Below are 14,125 nucleotides of genomic sequence, written 5' to 3'. Positions count from 1 at the left end.
CCTATCTCAAAGGATGAAGGAAGGTCTGGTAAAATTTCTCAAGTATGCAATCAGAATATTCTCAGTTTTGAAAGTTCAAAACCAATACAACAGATTTCATTCAGCAACTTAATCAATTGGAAAAATTCCAACACCAAAGGTTGCTCCAGGTTAACATTAGCAAGACCCTTCCCTCCCTATCACCCATCAGTCCCTGTCAATACCATGACTGCCCATTTCTGAGTAAAGCCAATTGTAAATTTTCTATCCCTGGACTTTGCTCTGCTGCGCTATCACAGTTACAGAAATGAAAGTTTACTGCTACGTGGCTTCTTGGATCTAATATCCTGTGGAAAGAACAATGTGTTTGGAGTACACAACAAGCTGCTGCCTGAGGCTTGCCGAATAAAACAATTAATTACACTGTCAAGCCCACAAGCTTATAAGCAATGAAAAGTAAACGATTACAGCTGGAAATTAAAATAAACAGCGGCAAACATCTGAAGTGCAAAACCTGCAGCGTCTTTTCTAGAATAATTCCAGCTAACCTCCGCGACAAGTAATTAGAACAAAATCTCACATAGCCAGAAATAGTTTTTAAACGGGTACCATTGTATACATTTAATTTGTTCTCAGAGAAATGCATCATGCCAAAAAAATAAAAGGGATACTGCAGCTTTAAGCAATCACATGGCTTCCCTTTTTAGAAACTAGTAACATATAAACTAGGAGACACCAAATACACAATATGCTGGAAAGACCGTCCCAGAATGCAGTTCAAATGGCCCTCTATTTCTCCTGTTGTTTACTCTGGCCCAGTTCCACTGCAGTACAGGAAAAGCCTTCAGCAAATCTTATAAGTATATTGGACTCAAAGTGCAGAATCATGGTTATGTGCACACATAATACACAATCATAATGGAAACTAAAGAGTTATATATTTACTTTAACGTACATGACATATACAATTTTATTAGTTTTCCACAATTTATATATGATGGTGATAGTCAATATGGGCCTAAATGTTAGTGTGAAATACTTCTGGAATAGAATTGCTCTAAGATAAAGATCCTTAAACTTTAATGCAAAACTGCCCCTTTTGTTATAAATCTGCAGATTATCTGCTCGATGTTTGTTTAGCCAGCCAATGGGCCACAATCCACCTGTTAATTAGCCAATGGTCTACAGGCATATTACATTATTTATCTGGTAGCCTACAAATAGTATACAGGTAAAGTATATTATCCACCCAGTAAAACCACAGACAGCTTTACGTATGTTGAGGGAAAGGTTGATGAAGAGTACCTGCATAAATAAACATCATTAAAAGCATAAAATATGTAAACACTACATCAGCTAAAACATGGGAGGATTAAAAAGTGGAAAATCAACAGAAACTGAATTAACAGTTTTGACAGCAATTATGCACCAGCGCCCTGCAGCCAACAGAGGGGAAATACCAGTATGGACTCACAAAAACAAATACTCGTCAGCACAGAACCTATACGCGATGTTTTACAGCCTGTGCACAACCTGTGCAGGATAAAGTTTATTTGTTCTGTTCGGGTTAGAGGCAGTGCGCTGTTCAATGGCGCCATGCCACGTCAAAATTTGAAGAGGAAGTGGACGAAGAGTATCACCAGTAGCCATAGTGAAGCAGTCATTCCTCCAGAAGCATTGTTGTTCCCAGTGATCACTGCGCCCCGATCTGTAAATGGACAAGCACATTATTACCAGCTGACACATGTTACATTTTGAAGCCCACTATTCTGCAGATTGTAGCTTATATTGACCCTGAAATACCTCTGAGGAGGTGCTTGAAAGCTATGAAGTTACTATATGTTGTTTAAGAGACAGTATCCTCGAGAAGGACTGTTTACTGCACTACCTTTCACCTCTGGAATAACACAGTTGTTGACTGCTTCCCCTGTAAAGATCTAAAATGCAATGAATTTGTTATACTAAACACAGCTTCCTCAGTCAATTGTATTTAAATATACCACAATTCACCAAATTTTGCTTCAGGTTTTGTTGTCAAATTTTAAATCAAAATATATCAAAGGAGGTTGCTGAGGATAGAAGGGAGGGAATCATTTGTGGTATTCTTCAGAATTTGGTACGAGTCAGAAATGGGCTGCAATATTGTTTACCTGATTTATTCTCAATGTAAGTCAGAAAAAGACTTAAAATAGGAATGTCTCATGGGGACTCGATGAACGTTCACATTGGTACAGTAGCCAGTGATCCGTAATGACTTGGGTTAAAGCACGGTTGTCTATATTTTGTATGGCGGTGGGATACATACAAATATTGAGGGATACATCTGGGTCACGATTCTCCCATTTGCGACGAAGTGCTCCGGCCAGCGGGAAAACCAGAGTGCTTCCTGCTGTCGCTGGCAGCACTTCCCAGATGGGATTCACCCACCTTTGGTGTTTAAAAATATGCAAATTGGGAAGTACGCGGCCAGCCCACCTTCTGGCTTTCGGAGGTGTCCCGATCATGGAGTTCACAGACAGGGCCCCTTGCCCCATTAGGATTGAAGTGGTGCCCCCCCCCCCTTCCCTTGGACAGGGGGAGCAGCCCCAACCCCTCAGAAAAGAGGTGCATCCTTTCCTTTGCCCCCACCACAAAAATAATGGGTCATCCCCGTCTCCCCCCACCCCCCCCCCCCAACACTATGTAGGGATGAGGGTGACCCTGTTCTTTAGGCCCTGTCCTTTGGCACTGCCAAAGGCGCACTGCCCCATGGCACTGATATTTTGTCCTGGCATATTGGACCCAACCGAGTATCAAGGAGGTAAGTCCCGTGCCCATGTGCACATCTACCACTGTCAGGCTGCAGACGGAGGTCCCCCAGTTGTCCTAGGGGTTGGGTGTGCTTGGTCTGTGGGCAAGGTTTGACCTCGGGGTTCTCCCCCGGGATAAGAGTCTCTTTGGTGGACTGCCCCTTCTAACCTGGGAAACCTGAAGATTACTTTTGGCATGATGATTTCAGGTAGCTCTATGATCAAAACCTCCATCTTCAAACCTGACCGCAATGTTTATAAACATCCTTGTTCTGATTGACAGCTGCAGGAAACGTCAAAGCAACTAAGTGCTTTCAGTTCCTCTTTTCACACGGGTGTTTGGGTGTCAATAAACATTGCGGTTCGGGAAAATGGAGGTACTTCAAATGTGTTCAACCATAATTAGAAAAATAAATGAACAAAGTTGCTGTCTGCTGTGTAAAAACCATTAAGCTGTCAATCAAAGACAAGTTAAAGGTACTGGATGGTGAAATTGAATTAAAACAAAGGTTTTCAAAGACTTTCAACTTTCTGGGAAGGCTCAGAGACTTGAAAAGATGCAATGTTTGAAGCATTGGGCTGAGTGAACAGCTGTGAGGAAAGGGAAAGTACTTGGGGCTTGCATACTTGCATCAACAATCAATTGATTAATCTGCTTTACAGCTGTCACACAGAGCAGTTCAAAGTGTCCAGGCTAATTCAGCTGCTCGTACAGGCTACAAAAGGCAATCCCCACTCCCCCCATTGAAACTGACTTCTGTTAGTCAAAGGACTTCAAAGGCGTATTCTTACACCTGCAGCTTCTGAGAGAGAGAATGCAGAGTCCATTCCACACAATGGAGTGTGGCTGTGATTTAGAAGCCTTCCAGGTGTCCAGGGGTCATGGGGATTAAAGTGACCCGACCACTTCAAAGTCTTCACAATACACATACAAGAGTGAAGATTTTGATCAGAGAGCTAACTGAAATCACCATGCTAGAGTGATCTTCATTTTTTTCAGGGCTAGAAGGGGCAGTCAAACCCTGAGACCTTAATCTGGGTGGGGTGTCCTGAGGTCAGCCCCTTCCTCCCAGCCCAAGCCCACCCAATCCCCAGGACCCTTAGCTGATCCTCGCTCTGCAGCATAGCAGCGGCAGAGGGGCACATGGGCACTGGACTTATCTCCTTGACTCCCTTTTTGGGGTCCAACACGCCAGCTTCACGCTGGTCAGGACCTACACCAAAGCGTGCCCGATGCAGTTCCTGCTGTGGGCTGGGGGTCAGGAGCAATGCAGGAAGGCTTTTAATCGGGCTTTCAGCCCCGAATGACATGTAAAAAATGTTCTGCTTCATGATCAAGTCCCTGCCTGCTCTGAACGGGAAGCCCATTATGGACGGTTGGCCAGAACCCGGGATGCGTGATGGGTCTGACACTGCATGAGTCCCGGCTTTGGCGCAATGTGCTATTCTCTGCCTAATCGTGAATCCCGACCTTTAAGTTTAAACCCATGTTCCCATTCATTTTCGTATGCACTGATAGTGTCAAATGTCTTAATAACCCAATAAGAGCTTCCCTTTTCAAATATTCAGATCCAAGGGCATTCAAACAAGGCAGATGAGGTACCAATCAAATCAGCTGTTTTGTCCTCGATGGTGTTGAGCTTCTTGAGAGTTATTGGAGCTGCACTCATATAGGCTTTGGGGAATATTCCATTACACTGCTGACTTGTGCCTTGTAGATGGTGGATAGGCTTTTGGGGATCAGAATGTGGGGTTATTCACAGCAGATAATGCAGCTTGTGACCTGCTCTTGTAGTCACAGTATTTTTGTGACTGGCCCAGTTCAATATTTTCAATGTTAACCCCCCAGAATGTTGGAGGTGGGGGATTCAGCAATGGAAATGCCATTGATTGTCATGGGGAGAATTATCCTTTGTTGGATATAGTCATTGCCTGGCAATTGAGTGGCGTGAAGATTCACTATGAATGACATCAAGATGGCCACCAGTTGCTGTACAAAAGTTGATCTGAAATAAACTCTGAATTTTTCTTCTCTCCCTGGGCCGGGATTCTCCGATTCGAGTTCACCCCACCACCGCTGCCAGCGAGAACGGAAGAATTTGCGGCTCAGCCCAAACTCCATTCCCTGTCGCGAGACCGGAGCATCCTGCCGGCAAGAATGGCGGAGAATCCCGGTCCTGGTTTCTATCTGCTGTACTTTAGAAAATATTCTATTGTTAGCTGGATTAATATTTACACTAATGTTAATTTTAATAAGTTATCTCCAAAACAAACACCTTGGGCGGGATTCTCTCAGTCCGGGGCCGGGCCGGAGAATCGCCGCGACCGGCGCAAATCACGCCACGCCGCCCCGACCTCGGCGTGGAAGGGTACGGGCGGCCTGTGGGGGGGGGGGCCTCCGTTGTTGCCTGCCCCGCAATCGGGGCCCACCAATTGGTGGGCCGGCCTCTCGTACTGGGGGCCTCCTTTCTTTAGCACCAGCCCCTGTAGCCCTACTCCATGTTGTGTCGGGGCCGGCGCGGAGAAGGGAGCCATGCATACGCGGTGGCACCCGAGCCACTGCGCATGTGCGGACCCCACGGCGCCCAGTTGACTCCGGGATCAGCAGCTGGAGTGGCGTGGGTTGCTCCAGTGCCGTGTAGGGGCCATAATTGCCGACAGCTTTTCCCGACGGCGTCAACATTTCGCCTCAGGATCACAGAATCCCGCCCCTTGTTATCAAAGAAACTAAACTTGCTGACCCCAGAAGGGCTCCTTTAACTTTAACATTGAATGATTCCCAATTAATTGGTAGTACATGCTCTTTAAACAGTAGGACTCTCTCTCTTCCAATGAGGGGAAAGAATCCAATCAATAGGCTCTTGGATCTTCCGGTGTGATCTTGCCATTCAGCCACCTTCCTTTTAATATGAACTCAAGGTTCAATCAGTGGGACCATGTATTTTAATAGCATGTGTTGAAATTATGTAACTGTGATAGGGAAGACATGAAGGGTTACTGACAATGGCCTGTTACGGTGGGAGTTAACAGAAGGATGGCATAGTAGTCTTCTGGTATCTGATGGTAATGACCACTAATGTACTGTAGTCCCCCCAAAATTATACTGTCTCTTTAATGCACCCTCTTGAGCATTCCACTGACAGCTTTTTGTTCCTGCTTCACTATTATGTTCCTTGTTTTTGCTTAAATTTTCCTGTCACTCTTAAAAGATTAGATGATCTTTCTGTTGAACCTACAATGTAGAATATTATTGTATAAACTGAATTCTCACCACATCAAACCGACAGCTAATAAGAAGCTGCTTTACAGAGTGATAATGTACAATAGCACTTTTAGTCATTGTGGTTTATCTTCATACACTAGCCTTAAAACACAGAATGAAAGAGGTTCTCTTTTACTGATAGCCTATGCGGACAAAAAAGGTAACAAGAGTTTTTTGTGTCACAAAATGCAAAAGGTGCAAAAAAAAATCTGACAAGCAGACAAGATTATTTCAAGTGCTAATCACAGGAGCTTCAAAATCGTGCTGTGGTATCAATGGGTACAATTGCATAAAATGGTCAGTGAAAATTCCTATCTGCTATTACAGCAGAGATATCAAAACATTTAAAGAAAGAAAATAAGTTGATGCTAAGTAAGTTCATGTCTGCTATTGCTGTGAAAGGAGGATGAAATAAGCACAGGGGGCCATTACGCCACATCTCAATGCCAGCAGCCCACATGCTACAATGAGCAGCATTTGCTTCAGTATTGCGGCTTGGGGCAAGCATTGTAAATTGCTGGTTTAGCTCAGTTGGCCGGACAGCTGGTTTGTGATGCAGAGCGAGGCCAATGGCGCAGGTTCAATACCCGTGCCGGTTGAGGTTATTCATGAACCTTCTCAACCTTGCCGATCTCTGAGGCACGGTGATCCTAAGGTTAAGTCACCACCAGTCTAGCTCTCCCCTTCAAAGGGCAAAAGCCATCTGGGACTATGGCTACTTTATTACACAATGGTCCAGCATTTTATTCAGTGTTGCATCTTGGGGAAAGCAGTGTAAATTGGATATATCTTTTCACCTCACTCTTCAAATCATTTAAATTTACACCACAAATTGCTGGAAAAGCAAATTGATAAAAGGCACAGCAAGGTCATCCAGGGCCTTGCAAATATCGGGTTCAATGGTCCATCAGCTCAAACAATGAAATTAAAGGGATGAAAATAAACAGAGCCAATGAGGGAAGAAATCAGGGTTGATTAGAGTACAGAAAGAGAAACAGAGAGGGGAAAAGAGAATGGATTGAAAGGGGTAGAAAAGACACATAAATGAAAAATAAGGCAAGAATTTAAAATTTACCACACAAATCCCACAATTTCTTGACAGACAATAGATGTCAATGGGGAGATTTTTGGAGCTAACAGTGGAGCATAAATTATCCAGCAATTTGTGAAAATTTGCAATTTGTCAGCACAAATTGCATTTTTGTTTCTTTTTACACACCGATATTGACATCCACTGTGAACGTGTCATAACGTTTCTCCCAATGTCTGAGCCAAAAACATTAGCATGTTTTTCCATTTATCCAACATTGTTAAAATTAACCTATGAACACAGGCCTGAATCTGAGCTTACAAATAAATGTTTCTATCATACAACATCTGGAAAATACGTTTTTAATGACAGAATCACGCCCGGCAAGATCACTCTTCTTCTTTAAGGTGACTGGACGTTCTAGGTTGATCTTACCAGGGATTAGGCTGTATTCCTTTCCATGAGGAGGTACTTTCAAAATAGCGTTTCAAAAAAGCATCATATCACAATGCATATAGTGAGTATTTCAGTGTACAATTTAAAATGGTCCAATGCTACAGATGAAACTTTAAACACATACATGCACATGTTTACAATGCATTCAGTACAACAAACTAAACAACTAAACCAGATCACTACAACTGTGCTAATTGAACTAGATGAATGAAAACACTACAAAGCAACAGACATTTTAAAGGGACCTGGATACTGGGAATTAATTAATGGAGAAACTTTATTTAGAAGCTATAAAGAGGCAACAACAGTACTGGTACTGAAGACCAATTTCTTTGGGTTAATGGGTTAATTTAGTTGAACACCAGCATCTAGTTTAGTATTCATCAGGATTCACAGAGACTGTTAAGTTGTAGTGCAGTTATAATTTGTTTCATGCATTTTTAATCTTTTTTTTTAATTTTACAAACCTTTCCAATTTGCAAGAACTGTAGAAGTTTTCTCTTCTAAAAAAAATTGAAGAAAGCAAAAAGCTTATGATGAACAATTTAAATGTAAACTAAGTTGCAACAAGAGTGTGGAGGAAACTTCAATACAGGATTTCAGTGTTAGTCAAGTGATGCACTGGATGCTAAATCCAGAGCAAAATACATGCAGTCTGAAATCGAAGGTCCAGTGTTACAATGGGTGGTCTTGACGATGCCTGGCTTGAAATTATCACAGGCACTTCAGGTGAAGTAGACAAAACAAGAGCAACCCAATTCCTCCATGCACCCTAATCATGAAAATTAAATAAAAGTCACTAACACTTTGGCACCAGCCTACATACGTGCTCTATATGTCAGCCTGTATGTCAGGATAGAGAGACCAACCAGTTGTAGACAGCCTATTTTGCAACCTTCCCTCAGTGAGACCAGTCTGTAAAGCAGCCTTGGATAGGTAAATACTTCCTGTGCTATGCCTCTTGATTATGGAATCCACCAACGCTTCTCTGGTATCATCCAATGTAGAGCAATCATGGCTCATTTTAGGATTCAAGTCAGTGCCATGTTAACAAAGTGATTGGGGTTTGACTGAGGGATATGATCATCATCTAAGCTTTGAACACAGGAAAAGCTGATCTCTCTTCTGGAAGCGTTCACTCAAAGCTCTCTGCTGTCTAGAACTTCTAGTGGAGAAATTCTTTCGCAGAAGGGGAGTTGGTGGAATTCTCACGAGCCTTAGAAATTCTGCAGACCATTTTCCTTTACTCAAATATAAAGGACCATTTAAGGGGGCTGAAAAGTTAAAGTGTAGCATTAATTGTTCAGAACATTCAAACTATGGGCTCTTGAAAAGTACCTTTCCCAGTGAGTGGATTGTTCCAGCACCTCAGAGCTATATGCGGTTGTTGAAAAATGTAGGTTGCTCAAAGATCTCAGCAGACTTGAGCCCACGAGTGCATAGTGACTTCTCAGGACTGATATAGCAATATTTAATAAACTGGATATTCAATTCAAGAAGCATGTATGAATTCAGGTTGAAGATATAATGAAGATTTGTCAATAGAAAAAGTAGATTTTGGATTTGTTCAAAATCATTACCATAATGTTATGGATTAATTAATAAAAGGTCGCATATCAAACTATATATTTTTTTTAACTATGACAAATCATTAAAAAGATGATTGTAACATTATCAATGCAAATGGTGCAAACAATAAAACAGCAAAGCTCAAGACAGCAGACAGTAGCGTTTGCAAGAATTGTTAGTTCAAATGTCTGATTCTTTATTTCATCTACTTTCAACTTTCAGATACCATGTAGTTGAATCATAAATGTTATTCTGAAGATTGAACCTTTCGTCAGCACAAACCTTGACTTGAATTTAAACAAACTGCACTGCAGGTACCATTAATTGCATCTTGTGTTTGAACCAACTTCATTTTCTTTAAAGGAGAGATCCAGATGAATGGACAACAATCTACTTATCTAAGCAATGTGTGTTTCTCTGCAAATAAAATTGAATTGCATCCTCACTGTACATATAACACTTTGTTTTCTTGTAGCCACTGCCTGTTCCATACTGAATCAATGTATCTTCCATTTATTTCCCAGTTGATTCATGTATCATGGTTAAAATGTGAGGTGGTTATCTTGGATCACCTGCTGTTCATTGGATGTAATGGTATTGGACTCCTGCATTTCTAGTGCAAATCTTTACCAAATTCACAAATGGACTGATGGCAGTTATATAACTTGTTCCTTTGCTCAAATATAAGTTAGAGATGTTCTGAATAGAATTAAGGTTCATTTTAAAAACTGCACTTCAGAACAATGCTAGACACAGTATGAAAGCAAGCAGGTTTGGTCGTGCAAAACGTTGGAACTTGTGTTTGAATCCAGACCAATCGAAAGCTCAGAATTTGGGACAGTTTCAAGCAAATTCTTGGTGGCCGAACAATGGCAATGAGCTTATCTACGAATAAACAATTCATGTTTCCGCTTGGCCAATCCAGAGGAATATGGGGCGGAAATCTCCGACCCCCCGGCCGGGTCGGAGAATGGCCGGCGGGCTGCGCAAATCACGCCACGCCGCCTCGATGCTGGGACGTGATTCTCCGCAGAGCGGAGAATCGGCGCTATTGGGGCCGGCGTGGCACCGGTCGGGGTATGCGACGACTCTCCGGCCTGGGCCAGCACGCCGATTCTCCGGCCCCGATGGGCCGAGTGGCCATCATCATAAAGCCGAGTTCCGCCGGCGGCGTTCTAACATTCTCTGAGCCAGCGGGACATTGGTGTTGAAAGGTCCGGGGCCAGCCTGTGGGGGGGAGGGTGGGTCCGACCCCGGGGCGGGGGGGGGGCTCCATAGTGGCCTGGCCGGGGCCCAACGATCGGCGGGCTGGCCTCTCTGTCAAAGAACAAAGAACAAAGAAAAGTACAGCACAGGAACAGGCCCTTTGGCCTTCCAAGCCTGTGCCGACCATGCTGCCTGTCTAAACTAAAATCTTCTGCACTTCCTGGGTCCGTATCCCTCTATTCCCATCCTATGAGAATAGGATGTTGGGGGGGCCTCCTTTCCTCCGTGCTGGCTCCTGTAGCTCTGCGCCATTTGGCATCAGGCCAGCGCGGGGAAGAAGGCCACTGCGCATGTGCTAGTTGGCGCCGGCCCAACTGCGCATGCGCGGACCCCATGGCGCCATGTTCAGGCTGGGATCGGCAGCTGGAGCGGCATGGGCTGCTCCAGCGCCGTGCTGCCCCCTATGGGCCGCAAAATGGGGTCCCGGAACGGGCGCAGACGCTGGAGTAAAACACTCCCATTTGTACGCCAGCTCATAGTCGCCCGATGGGAGAATCCCGCCCATGAGGAGCACTGTAATGATGGAAGAATTTATATTTCGGTTGATGTAATTAATTCCAAAGAACATACAAGTTCTATTTATATGTAATAAATTAATTAGAAATTGGAGCCATGCCAGGCTCTCAGAACAGACTGGTCCAATATAGTGCTCTATTCATCCTTGAATATTTTCTCAACCCAGAGTTGAGAAAATGCTTCAGAAAATATGAAAAAAACGTAATTTATTTTGGAGCGATTTTACTACATGTTGGAGCAAATATCAGGAAAACCCCAGTCGAATTGTCCAATGTGTCCTCAGCTTGGAATGCAGATGCAGAAAATCATGGCTGTAAATACGCAAACAATGTGTTTCCTCCTCTGACTGGCACTGAGAAATGTTCCATTTTGGAACTTGAGAAAAAAAACTGAGAATAAATTGTGTATTCCACAGTTTTATCATTTTCCAGTGCCTCATCCCAAACCTGCTTGTTTTGTGCTCCTAGGCATGAGAGCATAACATGTACTCCATCCTCAGTGGAAAAGGGGGTGATATGGCCGCAATCAAAGGGGATAAAAAGCCCCTCCAGATACATAATCAAAAGGCAGTTGGCAGTCAACAAGCGCGGGAGTCAATGCCAAAGTTAAGCCTCAAGGATGCAGTTCCACAAGAAGTTCACTGACCTCTAGTGCTCGGGTTCAGTGGAAGCCTTTTCAAGTATCACTCCCTGTCTACCTATCAACTGCACCAGTCGCCTGAAGCACTATTTAAGTCGCCACACACCCATCAATCACCTATCAATATTTTCTATCAATCAGGCCTCACATTTAACTTTTGTGTGCTTCAGCTGACCCTCATATCCTTAGCCCTGCTGCATGTCTCACATGTTGGACATATGGGGTGAAGTTTTGTGCCCTTTCCCATGGTGAGTTTGGTGGACAGTGAGTAGGGGCATTAAAATCGGGCGAGAAGGTGGTGGGTGGAACCTGCCGCATTCCTGCCTCCCATTAAAGTAAAGTCGCCATTATCCCAGATGAGCCTAGGCTACTTTCCCCTTTGAAGGGGAGAGCTGACTGGTGATGATTTAACCTGAGGGTCACCACACCTCAGGCGGGGCAAGGTTGAGAAGGAGGGGCCTTTGTGAATAACATCAGCCGGTACAGGAAACAAACCCACGCTGTTTGCCTTGTTCTACATCATGAACCAGTTGTCCAGCTAACTGAGCTAAACCGGCCCCCCTACCTTGATTACATTGGTGGCAGAAAGGCCTGTGAATGACCCTCCCACCCGGTCACCAATTGAGGCACTTAAGTAACCAAATTATTGGCTATTGCGGAAAAAAGGGACAAGCTGTCAAAGCTTTTCTTCTTGCAAGGTGAAAGAATATCAAATCTCAAAGGGAGCAACAACTTATACAGTAAGAGAGTGTTGATCAGCTGTCAAGTGGACATTTGATTGGTCGGGGAAATACTGTGCAGACTGCATCAGGGAACAGTTAACTGCCAACCTTATTTAAATTCACAGAAACACATCCAACATTCAACGGAATATGGGTAGAATTCTCCCATCTCAAATTAATTCCGAGGACGGGGATGGGAAGTTTTCCCACTGCCAAGGCCACCAGAAAACCATCCCACATCTTGCTTCACTGACATAATTAATGACGCATCTTGGGGTTTTGCGCCATCTTTTGTGGTGGAACGGGCTTGATGGGCATGTTGTGCCATCATACCCGGGTGTTATATTTAAAAGGCATCCAACATAATGAATCCACTGTTGAAGAAAGAAGATGGGCCTCCTGAAGAAAGAAAGCGGATATCCTGGAACACTCTGAGGCAATATGTTAGACCTTCTTGAAGACAATGAAGCTGGAGGATCCATCTGATAGATGCTACCCACTGCTGTGGTATTCTAGGGTCTAGGGTAAGTCCCGACTTTTGGATGCAAAAATAGTTCAGATGTGTTCTGGTCTAGCGTGTTTTCCTGCTGGGATCAGGGAGAACCCAGCATGAGGAAGATTTCCGGAATGCAAATTGGTTTCACACCAGTCTAAAGCGGGATTCACGATCCACCATGGCAGGCAGCATCGGAAGCCCCCACTGAAATTTCACACAGGTGGAAAACTGATCTTTGGACCTCCTGCTAAATTTTCTCTGCCCCCCCCTCTCCCCGGCTGCCATTGATCCTGCCAATGGGGGCATGGGAGAGCTCTGCCCCATGTTTCTGAGCTTTACGAGTAAAGGTTTGTTGGTTGAGTAGAGTCAGTACTTCGCCAGTTGTGATCAGCAGAAAGGTTGTACTGTTTTATGCGGTCCCCAGTCATTAGGATGTACGGCTTGTATACCTGGCATCACACGGGCACTGAAATTCACATCCCACATTAGTCATTTGTGCGATAGGTAGATTGTATTTTTGACTTGGTGGCAGCATTCTGTCAGTGAAAAACGAAGTACCAAACCAGGATGAACATTGACCATGTTTGTTAAAGAAACCTCCATGTCTTGGCAGAATTATTGCCGAACACCAGCAACAAGTTTCACATTTGGTAAGTAAAACAAATATAAAAAATGTTTAGATGTATAACTGACTTTTATACAGAAAAATATTGCTCTCCAGGTTTTGTGGAACTGTAAAGTATGGAAGGGGATACTGTAAAGCAAAAAGGTTGAGAAGTCCTACATACAAACTTATAAACATAGTGATTGGGAGCAGGAGTAGGCCACTCAGCCCCTCAAGCTGTTCTGTCATTCTATAAGATCATTACTGATCAGATTGCAACCTCATTCCCAACGATCCCCCAATAACCTTTCACCCCTTGTTTATCAGGAATATATCTACCTCTGCCTTAAAAATATTCAAAGACTCTGCTTTCACCGCCTTTTGAGGAATAGAGTTCCAAAGACTCATGGCACCAAGCGAAACAATTTTCCTCATCTCTGTCTTAAATTACTTCTTATTTTTAAACAGAACCTACTTCAAGATTCTCCCACAAGAGGAAACATCCTCTCTGTATCCATCCTGTCAAGACCCCTTAGGATCTTATATGTCTCAATTGAGTCACCTCTTACTCCTCTGAACTCCAGCAGACACAAGCCTAGCTAATCAAACCTTTCCTCATAGTTCAGATGTGTTCTGGTCTGGCGTGTTTTCCTGCTGGGATCAGGGAGAACCCAGCATGAGGAAGATTTCCGGAATGCAAATTGGTTTCACACCAGTCTAAAGAGGGATTCACGATCCACCATGGCAGGAAGCATCGAAAGCCCCCACTGTAATTTCACACAGGTGGAAAATATCCC

At 43.8% G+C, this 14,125-nt stretch overlaps 1 protein-coding gene across 5 annotated transcripts in view; it reads right to left on the bottom strand.

Moving 5' to 3' along the window:
• Positions 1-570: 570 nt before the first annotated feature.
• LOC119954114 (opioid-binding protein/cell adhesion molecule-like) overlaps positions 571-14,125 on the bottom strand; it is a 1,170,645-nt gene continuing 1,157,090 nt past the window's right edge. For 3 of the 5 annotated variants that reach the window (XM_038779012.1, XM_038779011.1, XM_038779014.1), the window contains 2 exons: positions 7,984-8,019; positions 571-1,687 (listed from right to left, as the gene is read on the bottom strand). In XM_038779012.1, coding sequence (XP_038634940.1) covers positions 1,584-1,687; positions 7,984-8,019 — 140 coding nt within the window. In that variant the 3' untranslated portion in view covers positions 571-1,583. The remainder of the gene's footprint in view (positions 1,688-7,983; positions 8,020-14,125) is intronic. The other 2 variants (XM_038779013.1, XM_038779015.1) reach the window with 1 other exon arrangement.

This window comes from Scyliorhinus canicula, chromosome 19, assembly GCF_902713615.1.
Source record: "Scyliorhinus canicula chromosome 19, sScyCan1.1, whole genome shotgun sequence".
In the NCBI taxonomy this organism is placed as follows: Eukaryota; Metazoa; Chordata; class Chondrichthyes; order Carcharhiniformes; family Scyliorhinidae; genus Scyliorhinus; species Scyliorhinus canicula.
The sequence above is the reverse complement of the archived record's forward strand: the minus strand, read 5'-3'. Positions and strand labels throughout refer to the sequence as shown.